Source organism: Annulohypoxylon truncatum (assembly GCF_022578515.1).
Source record: "Annulohypoxylon truncatum strain CBS 140777 unplaced genomic scaffold F4807scaffold_3, whole genome shotgun sequence".
In the NCBI taxonomy this organism is placed as follows: Eukaryota; Fungi; Ascomycota; class Sordariomycetes; order Xylariales; family Hypoxylaceae; genus Annulohypoxylon; species Annulohypoxylon truncatum.
This window is the reverse complement of record NW_025953789.1, coordinates 265,146-288,171: the sequence shown is the minus strand read 5'-3', so window position 1 is coordinate 288,171 and position 23,026 is coordinate 265,146. Positions and strand designations below refer to the sequence as shown.

At 49.5% G+C, this 23,026-nt stretch overlaps 8 protein-coding genes across 8 annotated transcripts; 7 read left to right on the top strand and 1 right to left on the bottom strand.

Annotated features, from left to right (window-relative positions):
- Positions 1 to 308: 308 nt before the first annotated feature.
- F4807DRAFT_195913 (GTPase) lies at positions 309 to 9,165 on the top strand. The gene is made up of 15 exons (XM_047993756.1): positions 309 to 514; positions 598 to 2,082; positions 2,143 to 2,495; positions 2,553 to 2,667; positions 2,721 to 4,256; positions 4,313 to 4,472; positions 4,532 to 4,821; positions 4,879 to 5,166; positions 5,225 to 5,605; positions 5,666 to 5,752; positions 5,864 to 6,036; positions 6,093 to 6,769; positions 6,826 to 8,671; positions 8,723 to 8,975; positions 9,041 to 9,165. The coding sequence occupies exons 1-15, from the start codon at positions 461 to 463 to the stop codon at positions 9,053 to 9,055; spliced, it is 7,713 nt and encodes a 2,570-aa protein (XP_047858192.1). The 5' UTR covers positions 309 to 460; the 3' UTR covers positions 9,056 to 9,165.
- A 185-nt stretch (positions 9,166 to 9,350) lies between these two features.
- On the top strand, positions 9,351 to 11,465 carry F4807DRAFT_456217 (DNA glycosylase; the record flags this gene model as incomplete). The annotated part of the gene is made up of 1 exon (XM_048000849.1): positions 9,351 to 11,465. One exon carries the CDS (start codon positions 9,351 to 9,353, stop codon positions 11,463 to 11,465), a length of 2,115 nt encoding a protein of 704 aa, XP_047858191.1.
- A 1,069-nt stretch (positions 11,466 to 12,534) lies between these two features.
- Positions 12,535 to 13,949, top strand: F4807DRAFT_195786 (polysaccharide lyase family 1 protein). The gene has a single exon (XM_047993753.1). The coding sequence runs from the start codon at positions 12,704 to 12,706 to the stop codon at positions 13,682 to 13,684; it is 981 nt and encodes a 326-aa protein (XP_047858190.1). The 5' UTR covers positions 12,535 to 12,703; the 3' UTR covers positions 13,685 to 13,949.
- On the top strand, positions 13,950 to 15,233 carry F4807DRAFT_195785 (alpha/beta-hydrolase). The gene has a single exon (XM_047993752.1). The coding sequence runs from the start codon at positions 14,215 to 14,217 to the stop codon at positions 15,163 to 15,165; it is 951 nt and encodes a 316-aa protein (XP_047858189.1). The 5' UTR covers positions 13,950 to 14,214; the 3' UTR covers positions 15,166 to 15,233.
- On the bottom strand, positions 15,234 to 15,955 carry F4807DRAFT_195784 (uncharacterized protein). Its single transcript, XM_047993751.1, has one exon. It carries the CDS (start codon positions 15,617 to 15,619, stop codon positions 15,302 to 15,304), a length of 318 nt encoding a protein of 105 aa, XP_047858188.1. The 5' UTR covers positions 15,620 to 15,955; the 3' UTR covers positions 15,234 to 15,301.
- Positions 15,956 to 17,534, top strand: F4807DRAFT_195818 (uncharacterized protein). The gene has a single exon (XM_047993754.1). The coding sequence runs from the start codon at positions 16,292 to 16,294 to the stop codon at positions 17,213 to 17,215; it is 924 nt and encodes a 307-aa protein (XP_047858187.1). The 5' UTR covers positions 15,956 to 16,291; the 3' UTR covers positions 17,216 to 17,534.
- A 391-nt stretch (positions 17,535 to 17,925) lies between these two features.
- Positions 17,926 to 19,685, top strand: F4807DRAFT_449710 (putative maltose permease; the record flags this gene model as incomplete). The annotated part of the gene is made up of 3 exons (XM_048000053.1): positions 17,926 to 18,168; positions 18,285 to 19,053; positions 19,144 to 19,685. 3 exons carry the CDS (start codon positions 17,926 to 17,928, stop codon positions 19,683 to 19,685), a joined length of 1,554 nt encoding a protein of 517 aa, XP_047858186.1.
- Positions 19,686 to 20,219: 534 nt separating this feature from the next.
- On the top strand, positions 20,220 to 21,621 carry F4807DRAFT_195836 (uncharacterized protein). Its single transcript, XM_047993755.1, has 2 exons — positions 20,220 to 21,084; positions 21,148 to 21,621. Exons 1-2 carry the CDS (start codon positions 20,405 to 20,407, stop codon positions 21,452 to 21,454), a joined length of 987 nt encoding a protein of 328 aa, XP_047858185.1. The 5' UTR covers positions 20,220 to 20,404; the 3' UTR covers positions 21,455 to 21,621.
- The last annotated feature ends 1,405 nt before the right edge of the window (positions 21,622 to 23,026 follow it).

Below are 23,026 nucleotides of genomic sequence, written 5' to 3'. Positions count from 1 at the left end.
ATATCGATCCTAGCCTTATTAATATTAGATCTACGAAGTACCAAGTTAAGAAAGGTATTCCTCTTCTTCACATACAATTGTGTGAACCCTCGAAGGATCATCGAGGGAAAAAAAGAATACCCATATCTATACCCACACAAAAATTCGAGCTGTAATCCCTCTTAGTAAAACACACCCCCTCCAATCCAATCCCATATCCATTCCCCGACTTACCTAACTCACACCCAACGTGGAGAACGAGTCGAATTTCGGATTGTACCAAGGTTATTCCAAGGTTATTCTTAGGAGGAGGTAGGACGATCTATTGTTAACCAACCGAGATTTTGAGACGTACCTCTCCCGTTTCGCAAACGAGTTATAGTCTTTCTCAAAACCCTTGGTTGCCACTAGCTGTGCTCCATGACGACGTCACAATGTTGAGAAGACCCTCAATCGCGATCCGACGGTATACGAGCACAAGATGAATGGTGATGCGGGCCTCGTGGGATGCTTGGTCGAAAGACTTACAACTAGGGTACCGGGAACCCTTTTCCTGTTCCTATCGTTCTATGTAGTATTGTAGCTATATTCTTTGCTAATCGCCGTGTTTGCGCGCAGCTTCCGTACCGCACCGGCACTCCATGCCAGGACCTCCAACGCGACGATGTTGCTGGCATTACACGCGCCACCCTCGTAAAGATCAGCACTACTTCCATAGCTGTCGTGTTCGAATCTCTAGTTTCACTTCTAGAAGAGCTCGGTCGCCCATATAAGACCTTCGCGAACCATCCACCCCATATTCTCCTCTCCGAAGTCTATGTCCTATCGCTCGTTGCCGATTGCTGCTGTGCTCATCGAGAGACGCTTTGTAAAGGTAGCTCCAATGGCGCAGCTAAGGTGTCCGGCCCTGGTCCTGTGAGTCCTGAGCCGTTGGATGACGGGCTTGTGACGAGAGTTTTCGAGCTCTTCAAACACCTGCTCAGCCCATTACCAGAAAACTATACTTTGCCTGCTAGGACGCTATTAGACGAGAAATCTGCACGGGAGATTTTTGACCCTCGCTTTAAAGAACCAGTGCCTAGAGCTGCTTCCTCAAGCGGTTCAGATGAATCTCGGGAAAGTAAGGGAACGAAGACGGATGATGCGGAAGACATTGAACCATATATCAAGACTATCGTGGAATTCGTAACCGCGTCAAACTGGTCAGCCTCCTTCGAATATGTGAGGGCGGTTATTTACGGCATCCGGGCCACAACTCCGGCACAGCAGGTTCCAACCCAGGCAATGGCCGAGGAAGAGAAGACTTCGCTAGCCATATTACGCTTTATCTCGTATATGTGGGTTGACGGCCAGAAGCTTGGGCTAGTCATTCAAGAGCTGTGTTCTAGTTTCCTTCACTTTCGAAGAGCCTACCAAAATACTGTCGCTATCATCACGCCGCTTCTAATTACTAGGTGGATTGAGCGTTATCCTGAAGAGTTCATCATGTTACACTATCAGCATAGGAAGCTGGATGGTGGTCCTGATACTCTCTTCGACATGACACAAACGATAGCAGACTCCGCCAAAAGGCGGTCAACCATATACCCCTTCCAAACTTCCTTACTTATGCTCATTCCTGATGTCTTCGAGGTGGCGAGCAATTTGCGGGAGGCTAAGACCACTGGCATGGCCAAAAAGGTAGCGTTTCTCGAAAGTCAAAGAAAGGCACTCAGGAATAAGAATGACGCGGCAGGATACTGTCTCGTGAGTCTTCTCCGAGCCGTTCGCCATTTCGACGATGATGGCGATGCTACCATTGTGAGCTATGCTATGGACGTTCAAGATGAAGTCCGAGATGCTGTCTTCCGTCGATACCATCCTAATGGGGAAGGAGGCCTATTTGACCAAGATTTGACCACTGCCGCCTTCATCAGTCTTATGCATTTGAACTTTGAAGGTTCCGTAGAATCCCTAACGCAGGCGTGTCTGAACTCTTCTGCGCCTCATACCTTCAAGATCGCCTTAATTCAGGCGTGCTCATACTTCGCACGGCAACCTAATGCTCAAGATTATCGCCGTCTATTCACCGAGGCTGCTAGTTTCATACAAAGCCAATTAAAAGTCAGTTTCTTGTTAGTCCAGCTCATATGTATAAGGAAATATGCTGATTGATATCTTTAGGCCATGTCTGCAATTTCTGCGGATCTATATACTGGCGACCGTCACTCTCAACGCAAAGCGTCCGAGACAAGCGCGTCGACGGCCACGGTGATATGTAACATACTGAAGTTCCTGGACGCCTCGCCCATAACTCTGTTTGAAGGTCCTCCATCGGATAGCTCTGAGGCGCAACGATTTTATGACGAGATATTTGAAGCATTCGTCTCTTGCCTCGTAACAGCAAACGACTCTGTGAGAGCTCTCGCGAGTAGCGTAGCTAAGAAGCTACTCACTCCAGATGGTATTCTGTCTTCGTTGCGTAAATCAAAACGTGTCGACTCAACCAGCTTTGGAATCAAATTTTGGAGACTGACGTAAGTACAAACTCGCCCGTATTGCAAGATAAATATTCTAATTTTTGGTTGACATAGATCACTGGTACTTATGGAAATGTGCGAAAAGCACGAGCAACAAGAGGACGATGCGTTACTTAGATCTATTCATGGATATCTAGAGTCACGTTTATTACTCCTCAGTTCAATTCAGGTTAGATTAGAAATTAGGAATATGCTCAATGACTGGTGCTAACAGACCTACAGGAATTGGCTGCCATATCCGAGGATATCCCAGAACGAATAGCGACTTCTAACATGTTAGAGACCCTCTTCCTAACCTCGCTCTGCTCTCCGGACATAGAAACGTGCCAGTTGGTGACGTCTTGCATCGGTCTTTTCAACGAAGAATGCCGGATCTTAGACTCGACCGTAGATGCTAGCAAGACAGCAAGTTTACTGCTACGGAATAGCGAGGTCTTCAGCGAGATTGCATCTCCTGACTTTAGATTTACGGGAATGATGGCCTTCCAGAAACGAATCCGAGCTCTGCTGAGGGGCATGCAGTATCCAAGCGTAGGGATCCTTGATGCTTGGGAGAGGGCGTTTGAAAAGTGGCACCACCTATCTAAAGATGTATCCACGACGTCTGTGGATGGCATCGATGAAAGGGGTTTCTCTAAGTGGAGGAACCTATCCGGCTTCCTCGCGTCACTCGGCGGTATTTGCACGGCCGAGCAAGCTTATGTCCTTGAAGAACCTGCCGCAGGCGGTTTGAAATGGATTGACCGACTTTCGTCTGAAAATCACGAGGAGCCTCTTCTCAATAGGTACCTTCGAGTCAGCACACAGCTCCTTGCATGTACAAACGTGCGGGTGAGGGAAACCACGCGAGAAGTACTATCGATTGAAATATCTCCAACATTATACCAACCTCTCTTCAAGGCGCTCGAGTCAGAACTTGAAGTGCTCTTCACTGGTGCCCTCGAACCAACTGGCTTCAAAGGACAGGATATCGAGATCATCTTTGCCGAGCAAGCAGCGTCATTGTTGAAGGCCCTTGTGGAACGACTTCAAACGCCTTCTGAATTGGGAGCTGCATCATCGGTCCATTTCAGCTCTCTTGGGTTGAGTTTTGCAAAGTTCCTAGACGGTGTCGCCGATAACATATCTAGCCTGAGAGTTAAGATCAAGATTTGCCAGCTATGCGAAGCTGTCAACCGGAAAAAGGAGCACTTAAATCTTCGCGATGATGTTAGGAAACGAAACCAGCTCCTTGAGTACATTTTTAGCTGGATTGCTAGGCCCAGATCGCCACCAGCGGAGAGCACTTATTCACAGACCCGCCAGGATGATACAGCTCGAGTCCAAAGAGACCTTGACAAGGCCTGTCTCCGTTGCCTCGCCGAACTCACTTACAGGTTACCACTTCAGCCAGGGGACGGTCAGAATGATGCTGGCACCAGTGAACTCAAATCTCAGATGTTCCGAACATATTTCAATCGGTTCCTTTCACTACTCAACTACGAACCATCGGATAGCATCAGGGGTGATATTACGACGTCCGGGTCACATCGCGATGAAACCGGGTCGACGTCCGAACTTGCCATCACTATTCTCTCTAACCTCTTAAGCGCAAATATCGACGTGGGCCTCAAATACTCTCTTAGCATAGGCTATAATGAAAACATAGAAATTCGCACAGCGTTTGTGAAGGTCCTTTATAATATCTTAGTTCAAGGGACGGAATTCAGCAACCTATCCGATAAGGCGGTCAATGAGAAGTACGACGAGCTATTAGAGGTAAGCAGCTTGGAGAGCTTGATATTCGTTCCTGTTAGCTAATTCGGTATTTTTAGCTTTTCACTCATGACATGAACCTGGCTGTTGCGATTAGCTCGGTTTGTCCTAGTAGCGAAGTTGAAGAGCTTACGATTTCGATGCTCAACGTCTTCGAATCCCGAGGACTGACTTTCGAGCTTATGGAGGCGCTGATTAAACAGGAGATCGAAGATACCGGTAAGTTCAATTCGGATACTGTCGATATAGCATCCCATACTAATCGATATTTTGTTTAGAGAACGAGTCGGAGATACTCCGTCGAAACTGCGTCGCAACTAAGATGTTGTCCATCTATGCAAAGTGGAAAGGGGCGAACTACCTCAAAGCCACACTACAGAAAGTGGTCGAGAGGTTGATGTTGACCTCAAAAGACCTGGATCTTGAGCTCGATCCAACAAGGATATCCTCCCAGGAAGAGCTTCAGAAGAATGCGCTACAACTACGGATAGTCGCCAAAGTCTTCATCGATGATATATGTGCATCCTCCACCAATATTCCTGCCTCATTCCGCAAAATATGCAGCATAGTGAGTTACTTCTTATGAACACGTAGAAAACGTCGGTCATTAATAACAACCTACTAGATATCTTCGGCAGTGATGCCCAGATTCCAGGAGGCCAAGTACACGGCTGTAGGAGCCTTCATATTTCTGAGATTCTTCTGTCCTGCCATTGTCGCGCCAGAAGTGGAGAACCTCGTAGAGAACCCACCGTCTAAAGAGATGCGCCGCGGTCTGCTTCTGATCGCCAAAGTCATCCAGAACCTAGCAAATAACGTCTTATTCGGAGCAAAGGAACCGTACATGTATCCCCTTAACGACTTCCTGACACAAAACATTTACCGTGTTACGACCTTTCTTCGTGAGATATCAGTAAGCTTCAGCTAGTTCAATCTTTTTTTAGAAGTGTGCTAATATTCTTGATGTCTAGGTTCCTCCAACCGCACTTGACCTTGAAACAACTCCAGCAGATGGCGAAACGTTCGAATTTGGCTCTTGCGTCGCTCTACACAGGTTCCTGTACGATCACTGGGACCACGTCCGGCAGAGACTTATGTCTCAAGAAAGGCGAGATCATGTTCGCTCCCCTAATGAATTGGCCCGTGGGCGGTCGCCAGTTCTTGAGCCACTGCGAGCTCTTATAACCAACCTAGGACCGCCACCCTTAGCAGTTACTTGGAATCGCCCTCAAATATCTGCAAATAGCCCTCTAGCTTGCTCCAGGTTCCAGCACTTCATGCTTCGTAATGCTTTCAGGAGCACGGACTCCTTTTTGACATCTCGTGCTATTTATGATGGCGGCGAGAGTAGGGTAAGTTGATTATTTAACCCAACCTATCTATAGCACTCGCTGAAGGTTAACGTTCAACAGGATGGGCTCTCCGTCATTTGTGTGATTCTTCGTCATATGGACCAAGACTCTATAGACTATGATACCCTTTTGTATTGTTTCTTGAAGGTAAGCCATTACTTGAGGCCGATCCGGCCTTATCCAGTGAAGTTCTTTTATATTACAATTCCGTCACTTGGTACCACTAATTACCATCGTCTCTGATCTAACTGAGTATAGATTGCAAGTCGGTTGTGGCACAAACCCTTTGGGATACTCATCGATGCGACGTGTTATGATAGTCAAAATGACCCGCCAGACGAACTATACAAAAAGTTAGAACTTCTCAGTCCAAGCGAATTGAACAAACAATTATCCAGGATCTACATCTATAATATGAATAGCACGTTCCGGTATGGTCACACTGCCCTAGACAGCACCATACGTTTGCTAACATTTAGGAAATAAGGAAATGCTTTCGGCGTGTACTTCGCGTGGTTACTAAGAGCGAGACAAACGTGTTAAACCCAACCAATGTCGAGTATTTGCTTCTCGGTAGCCGCCTTGATCTCCAGGCACATTTTCATCTAAGCCAGGTCCATCTTCCAAAGGAAACCATCAGTATAGCCACCGATTCCCGATACACATTTCAACCTGTCACCCGACTTTCGAAGACCAAAGGAAAGATCGAGGTTACTGTCGGAGTTGGAGGCTCATTCGTCCAAGTAACTACTGTAAAGAAGCAGGAGGTTCATCCAAGTTTTCGCCTGAACGGAATAGTCAACGACATCTTTCATCTAAAAGATTTAGATGAGGCACCGACTTCTATTCCGACCGAGGACGATTCTGCGTTTGGTTTGCGTGCGGACAACGGCAAGATCGTGATGTATTTCCAGAGCACCAGGAAGGCGGATGTACTAAAGGAAATCCGCAGGGCCAAGGCAATGTTGGGCAAAGACACTAGAACAATGAAGCCATTTGAGCGTCTTATCCGACCGCAAGACGTTCCTGGGACGTTATTGAACCTCGCACTGACCAACCTCGCTTCCCCCGACGCGATGCTCCGAATTGCATCGTACAATTTACTCGGTGCTCTCTGCCGGGCTTTCAAGTTCAAGGCAGCCTCTAAGTTCATGTGCATCAAAGGTTTGAGCCCACCTCCACGAAACCATCCCGTTCATATTTGCTAACCATACGCGCAGATGTCTCTGTTCCGCTAGATCCGACCCAGTTCATAATTAACATAAGCAAAGTCCTTGCCCAGGAAGAGCCGCAGCTTACCCACGACTTCCTAAACGAGTTCTTTGTCGGGTGGGAAAGTTTCTCCGAGGAGCAGAAACCGCTCAGTCTGGCTTACATGGCACCATGGGTACCAAGTCTTCGCACATCGCTTTTACCTGACGAATCCGATAGCGAAAAGGCCAGGGAGAAGATTGCTTCGATCTTCCGGAAGTTAATAGACGTAACAGTGATGGAGCCATCTCTTGCTCTTACCTTGGAATACACGGTGTGGCCAGCAATCTATAAAGATGAAGTCTTGTTGGACATCTTCCTCGACGAGATAGTCAAGGCAGCATTGGCTTTAGGGTTGTATGATGAGCATACGCAGTCTTTAACGTCGATAGTGACGGCTATTGGCACAATAACCCTTCGTGGAAAGATAATATCCAGGCTCCGGAAGGCGTTGAACAGATCGTCGCTTCGGCCAACAAAGTTCCTCCAGGAAAACGCCGTTTGGAACGAGATCTGTATTCTGCTCCAATTTTGCCTCTCGCTGTCGTTCGATTGCGGTGTCCAATCGCAGCTTTACCTTCCCGAGATATTTCACATAGTCACGATGCTGTCAAATACAGGCACGTACGATATCCGGGCGCTAGTTCACCGCCTATTGATCAATTCGATTCACGCAGCTTGCACGTCTTTCAAATTAGAGGACACGAGGTTATCGAAGCTCCGCAGCACCCTGGAAATATTGTCTGAGCCAAGAAATGACAGTCTCTCTATCCCCTTACCCTTAGCGCGGGATGGAACATCTATTTCAACATCACATGAGGTAGGACCGGCCCTCTCAGTCATTGAGAATCTAGCTACTCTATTATTCGAGACATGCTCAGTCGCGGCACCATCCGTCGACATGGCCAACGCATGGCGGTCAAGGTGGATGAGTTTGGTAGCCAGCACTGCCTTCCAGAATAACCCGGCAATCCAACCCAGAGCCTTCACCGTAATGGGTTGTTTAGCTCGTGAGGAAGTCGACGATGATCTACTCTATCAAGTCCTCGTAGCCCTCCGCAATAGTGTTGGTCGCTTTGGCGATGACAGCGGCAGCGACATGCTCGTCGCAATAGTTACATCTTTATCTAAGATGATCGCCAAACTCACTTCAGCGTCGCGGTACGGGCCGCAGTTATTCTGGCTAGCTATGTCATTAGTCCGGCTCGTGCCCGCCAGCCTATTCAACTGCACTGCTTTGTTCCTAGAAGCCGTATTGACGAACATTGGAACCACAGGGGAACTAAGGAGCAACAAGATGGTTCCATACCTCCTACAAGGTCGCTCGCAACTAGAGGAGGCGGCACTACCCTTAGATGATGCGTACGGGATTCATTTCACTGCAGATAGCTTTCATTTCGCAGTCTGCGCCTGCCTTTCCCGTGGACTTACGGACCCTGTTACCAAAATCCCGGCGCTCAGAGTCCTCTCGACATTCCTCGAAATGACAACAGATAGTAGTTCTGGAGATTCGTCGAAAAGCTTTTCAAGCGAGTTCTACGCATCTCCCTATCTAGCTCTCATCCAGGCCCGAGCAATTTCCCCTGAAGATCTAAAAGAGTGTCTCTGGTCCGCTGGTATAAATCCAGTTGGTGTTGCCAACCTCGGCCCAACCCGCAGCCTACGCGATCTAGACGCAGCGAAGGACAAGGACCTTCTGCTTAACACGGCTATCGAGTTGGTAGACTTCCAGATCTTAGATGAGGCGATTCAGACCCATACGCTTGTGTGGCTGAATGAGTTAGCATCCGGAAGACCTGCTGTCGTATTGCATTTGTAAGTAATATAATCTTTTATTACGATTTATTAGTTACTAACACATAACAGGTGCCCTACTATCGCACAATTCCTAGACGAAGTGCTGCTCCATGGTCAGAGTTCGACGACGCTAGGGTCGGCACATGCTTTGCTCCAGACATTATCTTCCAATTCTAAGTTTACGAGCGCGTTGGACAGCAGTGGTATGCTAAACGACATTTTGGAGGACATGGGGTTCGAAGGACTTTGGCGCTCGAGTTCTTTCACCCATGCTCAAGATCCGGATAGGCAGTGCTCCATATTGACTGAGAAGCTGATTGAGGTTAGTATTCCTCCAACATAAACTTTCAGAAAGCAGGGAGAAATGAATGCTAATATGTAATACAGCTTATCATCATTTAAAGGGGCCAAATATGGAGACATCTCAACTTTCGAAAGGAGAAAAGAGGGGATCATTAGATGTACAAAGAGGTAAAAGTGGATTGGGTCAATCATAGGAGTAAGATATTCCCGTGAGTATGTTAGTATGGATATCATGAGAAAAATATGAGTTATGTAGTGCGAAGTGTAGAGGAATGACCGAATAACGAGCAAGAAGTCCTTAAGCATTGGGTGTTTATGCATGTTTTGGTTGATGTTGGACAACATGCATTGGCCCCTGAAACCCCTGAAACCCCTGAAACCCCTTTGGATCACCATGAGTTGCTCACGTGACTGCGCGACTCATATCAAACGCGTCGCCGCCACGCCACCTTTGTCAAATAGCAAATTCTACAACTTTAACAAGATGCAACGGCGCGCAACGAGACTTACACGTCAGTCGGCTGCGGCCGCGGCAAATAACACCGCCGATAGAAATTCAAAGGTATCTGTAGAAGAGAAAGAAAATGAAGAAGTTGTGCAATCTTCTAGATCCCGCAGGACTAGAACGAGGAAGAGGACGAGGACGGCGCAATCCCAGCCGAACGTACAGAACGCAGCAGAGTCGGATTCCGAGAGTTACATCGACCCGGATCCTGACACGGACGATGCGCCCGTCAAAAGACGGAAGATACAAACGCGCTTGGCTGATAAGAACGCGATCAGAGAGCTGTATGCACGCATCTTCGGGCAACCTGCCGCACTCCTAGAAGACTCTAATTCTACTCCATCACATATTGAGCTCCCCACTCGCAAGCACGACGTAAAGTACCACCACCCCCTCCTCCTAGATAGCCGGCAAGCCCGCACTTCCCTGCTCGAGTGGTTCGACGGCGTAAGCACCGCGCGCAACATGCCGTGGCGCAAAGCCTGGATCGACCCCACCGCAGGTCCAATCAGCCCCGGCGGAGAAGACCTGCGCCAGCGCCTCGAGCGCCGCGCCTACGAGGTCTGGATCAGCGAGATCATGCTGCAGCAGACGCGCGTCGCGGCCGTCATCGACTACTGGAACCGGTGGATGGCGCGGTGGCCGACGATGCGCGACCTCGCGCGCGCGGAGCCCGACGACGTGCTCGCCGCGTGGCGCGGCCTGGGTTACTACAGCCGCGCGACGCGGATCCATAAGGCGGCCAAGGCGGTGTGTAAGGACAAGAGTCTGAACGGTCTGCTGCCGAGCGGCGTGGAGGAGCTGGTTAGCAAGGTTCCGGGGGTGGGCAGGTATACTGCGGGCGCGATTGCGGCGATTGTGTTTGGGAGGGCGGCGCCGATGGTGGATGGGAATGTGCTTAGGGTGCTGAGTAGGCTGATGGGGGTCCTGGGGGATGTTCAGAAGGATAAGGGGGTTGTGGATTTGTTGTGGGAGGCGGCGGATCGGCTTGTTAAGGCGGTTGCGAGGGATCGGCCGGGGGGTGGGGATGGTGATGGTTATGTGAAGAGAGAAGAGGAGGGGGATGAGGAGGAGGAGCCTAGTGACCGGCCGGGTCGATGGGGACAAGCGCTGATGGAGCTGGGAAGTACGGTGTGTACGCCGAAACCTAACTGCGCTGAGTGCCCTATCACCTCGAGTTGTCGCGCGTATGGTGAAGGTCTTCAATTAGCTTCAAAGAAGGGGTTGGCGCCTAAGCTTACAGCGAAGAATACTATGGCCGATATCGAAGATGCGTGCAGAATCTGCAAACAATTCAAAGACTACGCGGACGATGATGACGAGGAGCTGGATATGAAGACGGAGATACCCATCAGACAACAGAAGTCCAAGGCGAAGACGCAGGCTACTTTGCAGTCCTTCGCATTCACGCAGACCACGACCTCTGCTACCGCTACTACTATCAAGACAGAAGAGTTCTCTGAACAAGAAACCACGACCCCAAGTCCCGCCGCTATGGAGGTGATCGCAAACCATGCGAAGAAGTTCCCATTAAAAAAGGTGAAGAAGGCGGTAAGGGAAGAGGAAACGCTAGTCTGCGCTATCAGACGCAATGACGGGCGATACCTAGTGCACCGACGCCCCGAAAAGGGGCTTCTGGCTGGTCTTTGGGAGCTGCCGAGTTACGTGCTCAAGGACCCTAAGAGCAGCACGGCGAAGACGAGGAAGGGGGAGGCGGAGAAGTTTGTCACGGACTTGGTCGATCGAGGTCGATCGAAGGGGGTGAGGGTGGAGCATATCGCTGACTTGGGATCCGTGCCCTGGCTCTTCTCGCATTTGAAGCTGACGATGCATGTTCATCTGTTCGAAGTCGATTTAAGTGAAGGTCTTGGTGAGGGACTTGAGTTTGAGGGAAGTGGAGGGGCGCGGAGTCGGTGGAGTGAGGCCGGCGTTGTTGATGAGGAGTCCATGGGTACTGGGATGCGGAAGTGTTGGGCCTTGGTGAAGGAGGCTAGTGGAGGATGATGAGTGAGATTACCATACGGGCTAAATTCACCAGATATGGTCGAAACTGTGTACCGATTCAGACACGTCCGACAATAATATGTGAAGAAAGATTCTTGATATTGCGTCGGCAGGGACTAAAGCCCATGTCCGCTTTATTTGAGGAGAACAGAGGTTCTTTTCGTGTTATTACGTAAAATAGCCAGCAATCTCTCCCCCGTCCCTTCATGTCCCCTACTTGGGCCGGGTTTTCTTCGAGATACTCCCATGGAAGAAATTGCATTGACGTCCATTATTAGCTGAAGTGTCTATGACTACCATGAAAGCCGAATATACCAGAATCGGTCCTGGATTCGTGTTCTCCATTGGGTATGTAAACCCCGAGTCCTAATACATAATAAAACTCGAATGGTGTGTGGAGGGTCGTCGTCGTCGTTAGAATGTAAATAAGTGCCACCGTACTCATGGCTAAAATTGTATTGGCATGGCCAATTCAACGGAGAGTACGTCCGAAGCGGTCGTGTGGTCTTATTTCATAAGGTGACATTCACGAATTCCCACTAAATTGGAGACGTTACTATAACCAATGTGACTCGCCAGCTCCTGACTACCCATACCCATACGGCCCATAGAGATCTACCAGCAGGTAGTATTTAATCACGGGACTTCCTGAAGTGTGAGGCTTCATCATTATTCATGATGGCATGATTGAATAGGTACATTGCCCACCGGGCCCAAGCCCACCTTATAGAGCCGAACGCGTATGCTATGTTGCAGGCATATCAATTGATCCCTCTCTAATCTCCCATTCCCAAGCCCGATGAGCTCATAATGTTTCCTCTCAGCGTCGCTGCCGCTTCTTTCTCGGCTGAGCAATTCGGCGATAATATATATGAAGCCGGCTATCAACTCTGGGAACATATGATCCTTTTAGGAGGCGAGCACCGCGCCTACCCAGGTGGTGCTTTGTTCCTTATGAATTTTCGGGCCAAGATTGCTTCATACAATGGGCATGATTTTTGAGTATTGACGGGATGATGTCTTGTTCGGGGTTGCCCTGTCTAAAAACGTGCGTATAGGAAAATATGGATCACATCCAATATCTACCTACCAGATACCTACCAGATACCTACCTAGGTAGTTAAACGGATTTCACTCACTCTTTATAATAGCACTTGACTTCCATCCATCCTCTTTTGCATAGGATCTTCCTTGATGAGATACCGAAAATTTTCTCGAAGCTGTGAATTTCAGATAAGATGAAATACTCCACTGTTGCATGGCTAGCTGCCATTGCTTCCGCCTCTCCATATAACCTTCTGGAAACCCGCAACAAGATTGCTTCCAGACAGGCTAGTGAAGCATGTTCCATCGGTTACTGCACCCAGAATGGTGGAACGACAGGAGGCCTTGCCGGTGAGACGATTACCGTCACAGACGTCGACAGCTTAACCGAAGCAGCCGGTCAAGAGGGCCCTCTCACCATCATCGTGTCTGGGGCTATCTCCGGCTCAGCCAAAGTGCACGTCTCTGCCAACAAAACCATCTACGGAGAAGAGGGCAGCTCCCTAACAGGAGTTGGCCTTTACATTCGCAGAACTAGCAATGTCATCGTGCGCAATATGAAGATCGCCAAGGTTCCAGCTGAGAACGGCGACGCCATCGGCATCGACGCGTCTTCGAATGTCTGGGTCGACCACTGCGACCTGTCCGGCGACCTCAACAGTGGCAAAGACGATTACGACGGCTTGGTCGATATTTCACACGGTTCTGAATGGATCACCGTCTCCAACACGTACTTCCACGATCACTGGAAGGCGTCGCTGATCGGCCACTCAGACAGCAACGCCGAGGAGGACGTCGGGGCGCTGCACGTCACTTATGCGGGAAACCACTTCTACAACACGTATAGCCGCGCGCCCCTCGTCCGCTTCGGGACCGTGCATATCGTCAACACGTTCTGGGACTCGCTGATCGCCAGCGGCGTCAACTGCCGCATGGGCGCGCAAGTGCTGATCCAGAGCTCGGCCTTCCGGAACAGCTGCGAGAAGGCCGTCTTCTTCGCCGATTCCGAGGAGACCGGCTACGCCGTCCTCGACGACGTCGACCTGGGAGGATCCGAGAACTCGGCTCCGGAGGGGACGCTCGCGGCTAGCTCGCTGCCGTACGCTCCCATCGAGACGCTGGGCTCCGCTGCGGTTGCTAGCATGGTCCCTAGCGCCGCTGGCCAGAAATTGTGACAGCTCGTCGAGGGGGGGGGTCAAACGAGCCTTTCCAACTTGCCCGTTTGGGTTAAGCTATAGGGCTAGTCTCGGTCACAAGATACAATACAAAATTCTACGATACTAGTTAGCTTGAGGGGAATCGTTTCGATCTAGTGTAGACAACCGACGAAGTAAGGCAGTGTTTGTCCAATGGCCGTAGACCTATTCTCCCTTACGAAAGATGTATGTTCCCGCCTATAGGATGTGATTGCGGCACTATTAGTTGAATCCACCTAGCCCTGCTGTGACATAAATGCCGATGATTATCGTACGGAAACGCAGGTTAAATGTCACCAGGGTCAATGGGGGCGGAGTGATGTTGGTGTCGGTAATTGGATCGCATGTTTGTTCCCCGCAGTGATCATCCTTCCGATGCAACGGCACGTAAGGCGAGGGAGAGAAGACATCATCTATAACATTGACATATCATCCTTATGCTGTCGATCCCCGTCTATAGCTTACCTGAATTTAGAAACGTTTTGCTTAATAAATAGCACTGGAGCGCAATGGATAAGCTAAGGCCGCTTGGACGCGGCGTTGAGGATGTATTGCTGCCCACGTTCGCTGCTTATGCGCAGTACCTCATCGCTAAGGAGAGCGAAATCAAATCGACACGGCGCGAGACGCATAAGTACGGCCCGACCGCACGACATCAGCTAGATATCTACTATCCTGAAAAACCGCCCACAGCACCGTTCCGAGCTAAGCCTGTGCTCGTTTTCTTGTACGGCGGCGGCTTCGTGAGCGGGAATAAGGTGAACGAGGAATTCGCCCACAGCTTGGTGTTCAGGAACCTCGGACACTTCTTCGCTTCCAAGTACGGGATCACGGTTATCGTTGCCGATTACCGCCTCGTCTCCCACGGAGCCAAGTACCCGTCGGGTGGCGAGGATGTCAAGCTCGTCGTCGACTGGGTCGTGAATACTCTATCGAAGAAGGAAGGATACGAATCCATCGACTTATTCCTGCTAGGTAACTCGGCAGGCGGTATTCACGTGTCGACCTGGCTCCTGTCCCCTGTCTTCAAGGAATCCAGGGAGGCGATCCTATCCGAGGAGCGCAAAGGCGCGGGCGTGCTACTCAGGGGCGCCATCTTACTCGGCGTACCGTACCACTGGGGCAAGGAGGATAACGCGATTCTGAGAACGTACCTGGGAGAGGGCAAGATTTGGGAGAACTGCTCCCTGGGCATATTGGAAAAGGAGAAGAAGAAAGGCGCCCAGCCGACTCTTCCCGGTGTTAAGATAAGCCTGCTTGTTAGCGAGCTCGACCCCGAATTGATATTCGACTCGGCGCAACAGTTTAGGAAAGAGTGGACTACCGTCGATATTTCATACGCGGTCCTAGAAGGTCATAATCATATCAGTCCGCAGTTGGGCCTTAGTACGGGTATTGAGAAGGAAGAGGCATGGGGCGTGGATGTTGCCGAGTTCTTGAAGTCTTGTGCTACAAAATGACAGTCCGTATGATGCATAGTATCCAAGAATAAAAGAACATCTACCCTGGCTCGACGCGACGATATATGTATGTGACTGCTAGGGGATAATCTGCTGTGCTCCCTAGATCCCCATCTCCCCACCCTCACTTCTGCGCTTAAGCACCGCCGGCTTTATTCTCCATGAACCAGATCACGGGGTCCTTATCCGTGAAGTTCTTAATATCCTCCATAAACCTCTGGCTCGTGTCGGCCGACGTCTCAGCCTGCGCTCTATTAAACGCTTCCATGTCGGGCCATTCGATCTGGGTTAGCATGGCGTATGGGCTCTGGGAGTCCGTCGGTGCCATGGTCCGAAATGCCCCCATGCCAAATGGCTTCCATATAGGAGTAACCATAGGTAGATGATGCTGGAGATAGTACTCCATGTCGAAGCGAGGGCCTTTTAGGTAGGCGATCATCATCGTTATAGTCATGTTGACAACCTTAGAATTGTGGTTGTTTCCGACCTGCGCGAAGTTCTGAAGGCTGACTTTCTTCTTTTTTCGGGTTGTTTTACTGAGATGGTTTTATTGCGTAGAATTGATGAGACAAGAGAGAAAGGTCGGTATTCCCGGTTATTGGACATGAGTGATCTCTTGAATACCCGTTGCTAGCCAAGGTACTCCGCGTTTTCTCCGTAGCTACCTACATACCTGTATGTTACAATTGAACCACGTCGGCTCTTGCCACGATACGTCTTCTATTGATGTTTTTGGTTTCGTGAAAAAGCTTATTGTTTTATAGTTCCCCAGTCAATTGGATGTGATATGGCCAAGGGTATTCGCCATGAAGGAAACAGGTACCAATCAAATAAGAGAGTACCTACCCCTTCGGGTGGATAGAATGATCGTTACTGCCACTCATCTTCCAATACTTTAATATGACAATCGAATTTCAACGACAAAATAGTTTTCTTCGCTATTTTTCATCCAACAACTATCCCCCTTCTTTGGATTTACCATCCTTACTATTTAGTTGGACATGTTATTTATATTCGGTTCATAATGCATGTGTCATGAAATTCCTCACGTTCCTAAGATTGACCTACTTTATCATTCGTATCCATACTATTTGTCTTAGAAACCTCAATCTTTTGGGAGGTAGCTATGGCCTTTTCGATCTTAACTCGGGCCAAGATTGGCCTGAAGAAGATACTACGTTATCTCCGTACAGAACCAAGACCAGAGACAGAGCCGGAGGCAGCTCAAGAACCAGAGGTGGACGGAGTACCAGAGCTAGAGAGGACATCACTACTCACGGATGATTCTTCCTTGTTCCCTCTTTTTTCTGTATTACCTTCGGAACTCCAAGTGAAGATCTGGGAAGCTGCATCAGAGCTAGATGAAGTAGGAATATGCGTTCCCAGAATCAACCCAGATCACCTTCACGATATCGATCCCCTTTGCAGGGAACTAGAATCAGACGGAAGCAAGATTTCTGAAAGCCAGCCCAAGTTAGATGTTATGGTAGAACGTCTCGTCGTAAACTTTAAGCTACCCCCTGTTTTTCACATCTGCAGACAGTCTCGCCAAGTCGCCCGCAAGGCAGTACTTCATTCCGAAGACAAGGACGGGGCGTGCTACGGCGCATTTCGAGAATACGATCCGGCGAAGGATGTCTTTTTCGTAACCCACGTATTCTTCCACAGCTTCTTCCCCTTCAAGTTTTGGGAGAAGGCGAAGGAAATCAAGCATGTCGGCCTCGAATACCCTACCTTCAATGGCAGATGGTCGTACTTTATGTCTTGCTGGAATCTTTTCATCGCGCACCATCAAACTCCGAAACTCACGATCATAGTAAAAACGCCACGTGACGGACTATACTTAGGGCCTCGGAACCAAATATATCAGGTCCAGAAATTGTTCACGGCGAGACGGAACGCTATGACATTTCCCCTTCAGATTTGGCACTGGCAATACAACCATGCGAACCTAACAGCACTACAGTACTTCCGGCCAGGAGCCAATGATATGCTGGAGGTCACATTTGGGACGTTGAAGCTATCTGGGTCCGAACCACCGAGTGGGTGATAACTGAAGTTTGTATCAGTGTTATGATTGCGAGCGCTTTTATGAGGACTAAGCGAATATCGTCAGCAGCGTTAGGAAGCGTTTGATTAGGATTCTTAAATAATAAGATTTTATTATGGTTGGTCCTCGGAACTTTACCCCATCGTAACCAAGACAGTTAACGTTACGGCTCACCTTACCCAACTTCGCGTGGAATGGTAATACATCGTAGTAGTATTACATACTAAATAATATGTAAGGGTTGGCATCTTTCAAGGTTACGACTCACACGCAATCTAGACCCTGTCCCACATTGCAGATAACTCGTGGCTATCTTCCGTATCTTTGTTCCCTCGGACCCCTGATTTCCCCTCCTTTAACTTAGACGCTACCGACCTATGAGGCGGCGCATTCTCCCGGATCAGCCTGCAATTCCAGGTTACTTGGCCCCGTCCCGGATAACGAAAGGCGTCGCCCCATTTCCATTCGAGCAGCTCGATCGCAATCGGTAATCTGGGGGTGGTGCGGGCATGGGTATGTACGCATGCGTAAATTGATAAGGGGAAAAGGGTGGGCGAACAAGATAAAATAAAATAAATAAAATGACCACGCGATCCCACCACTACGGTACTTTCGCCAATGTCACCACCGAGGACAACGCCAGCCTTACCTGTGTAACGAACCTTGACGACGACGGAATAGGGACTGGTACAGCGACAGGAACAGCGACAATGGCTAGGCAAAGCGAGGAGCCGGCGAAAACGGGCGATGGGGACGTTGCGCTCGCCGAGGCCATCCAGCACGAGCACGATTTGTCCTTTTGGCAGGCAGCGAAACTGTACCCGAAAGCTGTCGGGTGGTCGGCGTACGTCTCGATAGGTGTCATTATGCTTGCTTTCGACCCGCAAATTGTCGGGAACATGTTCGCGATGCCGCAGTTCCAAAAGGATTTTGGGTATGAGCTTGACGGCGAGGTATGTTTGTGTTGCCTTATCTCTCTTACATAATTCACGATCGTACACTAGCGATGCGCGGAAATTAATGAGGGGCATTGGAGGGGGAGGCTAACGCCACGATCTTATCTCTCTAGTATGTCATCACGGCGGCGTGGCAGACGGGCTTGTCGCTCGGGAACCCGATCGGTCAGGTCGTCGGCGCGCTGTTCTCCGCCTACCCGCTCGAGCTGTTCGGGCGCAAGTGGACCTTCTTCGGCTGCATCCTGCTGACGGCCTGTCTGGTCTTCATCCAATTCTTCGCGCGGTCGCTCCAGGCCTTGCTCGTCGGCGAGCTGATCGGGGGGCTGGTCCTCGGCTGCTTCGTTGTTATTGGCCCTACGTATGCGTCTGAGGTGTGCCCTATGGCGCTGCGCGGCTACTTGACGAGCTACACCAACCTGTGCTTCGTCACTGGCCAGCTTCTCGGAAACGGTGTTACGGCTGGGACCGCGCAGCTGGAGAATCACTGGGCGTATAGTATCCCGTTCGCGCTGCAGTGGTTCTGGGTCGTCATTATTATCCCCGGCATATTCTTCATCCCGGAATCGCCTTGGTGGCTGGTGCGCAAGGGCAGGATTGAAGATGCGCGGGACGCTTTGCGCCGGCTGTCGTCTTCCGAGGTCGATGTCGACGCGACGCTGGCTGTCATCGCCGAGACGGATAGGCTCGAGTTGGAGATGGAGGCCGGGAGCACTTATCTGGACACGATTAAGGGCGTCAATCTGCGCCGGACCGAGATCTCGACCGGCGTGTATACCACGCAGGTTCTGAGCGGGATTTATCTTATTAACTACGGGACCTACTTTTTCGAGCAGGCGGGATTGCCGACTCAGAGCGCGTTTAACATGGGGATTGGGTTTTTAGGTGAGTTGCGATAGTAATTATTTCTGGGGTGTTGGGGGCGGTGTCTAGTAGACTGTAGTGATGCAGGCTCGCTAATCTGATAAATCTTAGCTGTGGGCTGGATCTGCACTGTCCTTTCGTGGTTCCTGATCGCCCGCTTTGGCCGAAGGCGCATTTTCAACGTAGGCCTATCAGTTCTCATCGTTATGATGTTCATAATCGGTATCCTTGACAGCATCCCCGGCCGACCTTCAGGTGTTGCTTGGGCCGAAAGCTCGCTCATGCTGATTTGGAACGGGGCATATGACATCTCAGTCGGGCCAATCACTTTCGTGATCTTGGGAGAATGTTCCGCGACGCGTGTCCGATCTAAGACGATCGCCGTAGCGACAGCGGTGCAGGCAGTTTTTGGAATCGCGATGACGGTTGCGATTCCGTACATGATCAATCCAGCCGAAGCGAATATGCAGGGCAAGCTGGGGTATTTCTATGGCGGACTAGGTGTTCTCTGCCTTATCTGGGCGTATTTTCGGATCCCCGAGACGATGGGTAGGACGTACGAAGAGCTGGACCTTCTGTTTGATAGGAAGGTCCCTGCGAGGCAGTTTAAGGGGTACCAGGTAGATATTGCCGCTGTGTCGGCCGAATCCTAGGTTGACCGCTAGCTGAAGGGTCATGTGCTGTGTTATAGGGGCGTTATATGAACTAGAAGTGCCAGTTCGTTATAAGGCATGTGTGATGTAACTCTGCAGGCGATTAACAATCTACAACATGCAAGCCAAGCCTTTATTTAGGTACCTACAGGTTGACGTTCATATTCGGGATCACGTCGAGGGAGGCCTCACATAAGTTACCTACTGGGCACCTTGAAGTGGTATCTTTAGAAGTATTATCACACAATGGACCTACCTGTATCTGCCAAATTCCAGTCGATGGGGTGTTTCATTGACCAGAAAAGAAAGGGAGTCTATCATGAAATGTAAGGATTTTCGGCCTTTCTAGATCTGTATTGCGAGATTTCGCGTTTTCTAGTTTCGTAGGAAATCTAACCGCTACCTCTATGGAATTGCGAGATTTCGCAATTCCAAGCGTCATAAAACGAAGGTAGGTAGGTAGTTAGCCAACTCATCTTCTTCATCACCACGTACGCTTCCACTTCCATCCTCAGTTTTGACTTTCAAGAGAAGGATGCAATCAAATTGTATTCTTTATCCAATTATTTCTACTGCTTTTTACACTAAATTACCTGTATTATTATCCTCTTTCATCGCTTCCTCCGAGTCGTATCCCGGCCCGGAGTGTTGGCGCCATACACCGCCGCATCTGACAATCGGCCTACCTTTTAGGTAGGCAAGTATCAAGATCGCTTACAATGGCACCAACTTCAGAACGATCTGTCGCGTACGGATCTGGACCCGAGTGGTCGACGCACAATTATTCCAAAAATTCGAACGTATCTCTCTATTCTCTCACTGAGTTCCTCAACTACGATGAAAGGCCATTTTCAGAAAGATTCATAGTTGCAGGGCATCCATATGACACTTACAAGGAATCTGTTGAGTCGACCCTCAGACGCTGGGAACGAAGCTGGTACACTGCCGGAAATATAACCGGCGAGCAACACGGAATTCAGAGTCATGTGGGCCCCATAGTCAAACCAAGGAATACAACTCGAACCCGACACACAGAAGCCGAACTTACCCGTCGTATCACTGAATGGCTCCTAAATTGGCTTAGGCGGTGGGCGGCTGCGGCTCCGTTGGTAGATGGGTCTTCAGGGGGTTCTAGAACTACCGGGTCAGGCCATGCTTTAGGTGCAGGAATCTCATCCGGGAAATCATCAATTTCCAATGCGGCGGGTAAGCGACGCAGAGAGCCAGGAAAAGATGGGGACGAGGACAACAATGAACAGTCTAAGAAAGCCAAGACAGGACCGTCTCCAAGGAATACGCGAGAGTATCTAGCATGTCCATTCCTCAAGTACAATCCACAGAGATACGGACAGGATGGAAGGTGTTGTAGGCGATGGCCAAATGTAAGCAGACTGAAAACGTAAGAAAAGCCTTGAACCAGAGCCCTTTAGCTATCGGGAACGACCCTAACCCTAGGTACTAGGGATCACATTTACCAGTGTCATCAAGTGCCTGGGGTGCAGTGTCCGCGATGTGGTGGCATTATCTACAACCATAACAAGTTTGAACATGCCTCCTGCACGGTACGAAACTTTCAACCCAGAGAGGGCGCTGATTCTTCCATGATGCAAGAACTCCGTTCCAAATCGACCGCTCGAAACGAGTCCGAAGAAGGAAAATGGCATGCGGTATATGGGATCCTGTTTGGAGTTCCTCGGGAGCAGCAACCTAGTCCCTGTAAGTACCTACCTAAGCATCTCAGCTTACTCCCAGATCCGGCGCCCCGCTAAACCAGGAATCAGATCCGGACAACTACTCTTACTTTCGACAAGCAATTGTCACCTCCCTACAATCAAGCATCGGCCCTATCGTACGGAGAGCGTTACGAGCGCCAAATTACGCGCCGGGCTGGGAAGAAAGCGTCTCTAGGAACATTACCAATGATCTGATCGGATTAATTAATAGAGACTTTCAGCCATCTGGCTCACTTACAGTACCACACTATAACCACGACCACGACCCTTCACCGAGCAGCAGTAGCGAAACCCGAGGTCAAGCATCAAGCTCCCGTACAAATCAGTCATATACAGAAGGTGGTTACTCTAACCAGTTCAGCGGTAACCCTACTCCAGGGGAACCCGTTGGAGATGGGTCCGGTGCTCAGGGTGCTGAGGAGTTGGTTTATATGCTTGCGACTGACACGATATCGGATATGAATAATTTTCTTCAAGGAATGGGGGACTGGGAATAACATGACCCCACCTGGCAGGTACATACATGCATTGGCACGTAGGAAAGTGGCGTAGAGGGGCGTAGAGGGGAGCCAACATGGTGTTTATGAGATGAATCAACCCGGATTTCGTTCCACAGACATTGAAATGGCGGGAGGGTAGTTCTGGGTGCATCGACGAATTACGAAGAACATGAGATGAAATCCCAATCCTTATTATATATATATTAGAGTTGATTAATCATTGATGTTGGATTTGAAATAACTTACCTAAAATTGAACTCCTTAATTGTGCTACAGTGTGCGAAAGTAAAGGGCTGAAGTGCTTCTAGCGAGCCAATCCTCCAAGAATTAGCGAGACGACAACGAATTGTCTTGAGCCTTTCTCGAAATCATAGGTTACTGGCGACTATAAATAAAATATGGGGAAGATCGAGATATCTTCCAACTTACGATCCGTGAACCAAGTTTTATAATGCAAGGACGGGTATGTATGTTTGAGTCAATGTGGATAGGAGAAAACTCTTCAGGAAGAAGCAAGAGGCCCCCTATAATAACAGCTGTCAAGGTACCGACGCAATGCTGGAAATCGAGCATACCGATTAGCTGAATAAAGCCAGATCCCCTGAATATTAGAATGCATCAGCTGTATTCCATGGCTCATCTCCAATGACACTTGTGCCGTTTCCTCTCCTAGGAGCTTTATGGGACCAACCAGAGCCCATACGGATTACTCAACTCGTAGACCTGCAGCTAATTGTTGAAGTTTCCAGTATAGTGGTATGACTTGTAGTTGAAGACAACTCGCGATTGATTTTTGCTGTTTCGCCGCCAGTGGGGTACAAGGCACAAATCCCCGATAGCGTCCCATTCTAAATTGAGATTGATTGATCGGTGGCTATTCTAGAAGCTCAGGTGCCTAATAAGAAGGGCTTCGTGTTGCCTCTTATAAGTGACTTGTATTTGATGTGTAGCTGCTTCCTACATATGTACGTGTATGCATGTAGCCTCTAGCCCTCCAGGGCTGTCACTTGTCGCTCCCGATATTATTGATACAGTGGATTGCACCTGCATAAATTGCCCTAGTCTCGGGGTTCACGTTGCAATAGGCTTTAGACTTCAGCGGGGCTTA

Bases quoted from the DNA above. Each gene is read 5' to 3' on its own strand.
- F4807DRAFT_195818 (XM_047993754.1), top strand. From the start codon at position 16,292: ATGGCCTTTTCGATCTTAACTCGGGCCAAGATTGGCCTGAAGAAGATA.
- F4807DRAFT_195786 (XM_047993753.1), top strand. From the start codon at position 12,704: ATGAAATACTCCACTGTTGCATGGCTAGCTGCCATTGCTTCCGCCTCT.
- F4807DRAFT_195836 (XM_047993755.1), top strand. From the start codon at position 20,405: ATGGCACCAACTTCAGAACGATCTGTCGCGTACGGATCTGGACCCGAG. The intron at 21,085-21,147 runs GTAAGAAAAGCC...CCTAGGTACTAG, and splicing joins AATGTAAGCAGACTGAAAAC to GGATCACATTTACCAGTGTC.
- F4807DRAFT_195913 (XM_047993756.1), top strand. From the start codon at position 461: ATGAATGGTGATGCGGGCCTCGTGGGATGCTTGGTCGAAAGACTTACA. The intron at 2,083-2,142 runs GTCAGTTTCTTG...TGATATCTTTAG, and splicing joins TCATACAAAGCCAATTAAAA to GCCATGTCTGCAATTTCTGC. The intron at 6,037-6,092 runs GTATGGTCACAC...TTAGGAAATAAG, and splicing joins AATATGAATAGCACGTTCCG to GAAATGCTTTCGGCGTGTAC.
- F4807DRAFT_195785 (XM_047993752.1), top strand. From the start codon at position 14,215: ATGGATAAGCTAAGGCCGCTTGGACGCGGCGTTGAGGATGTATTGCTG.
- F4807DRAFT_195784 (XM_047993751.1), bottom strand. From the start codon at position 15,619: ATGACTATAACGATGATGATCGCCTACCTAAAAGGCCCTCGCTTCGAC.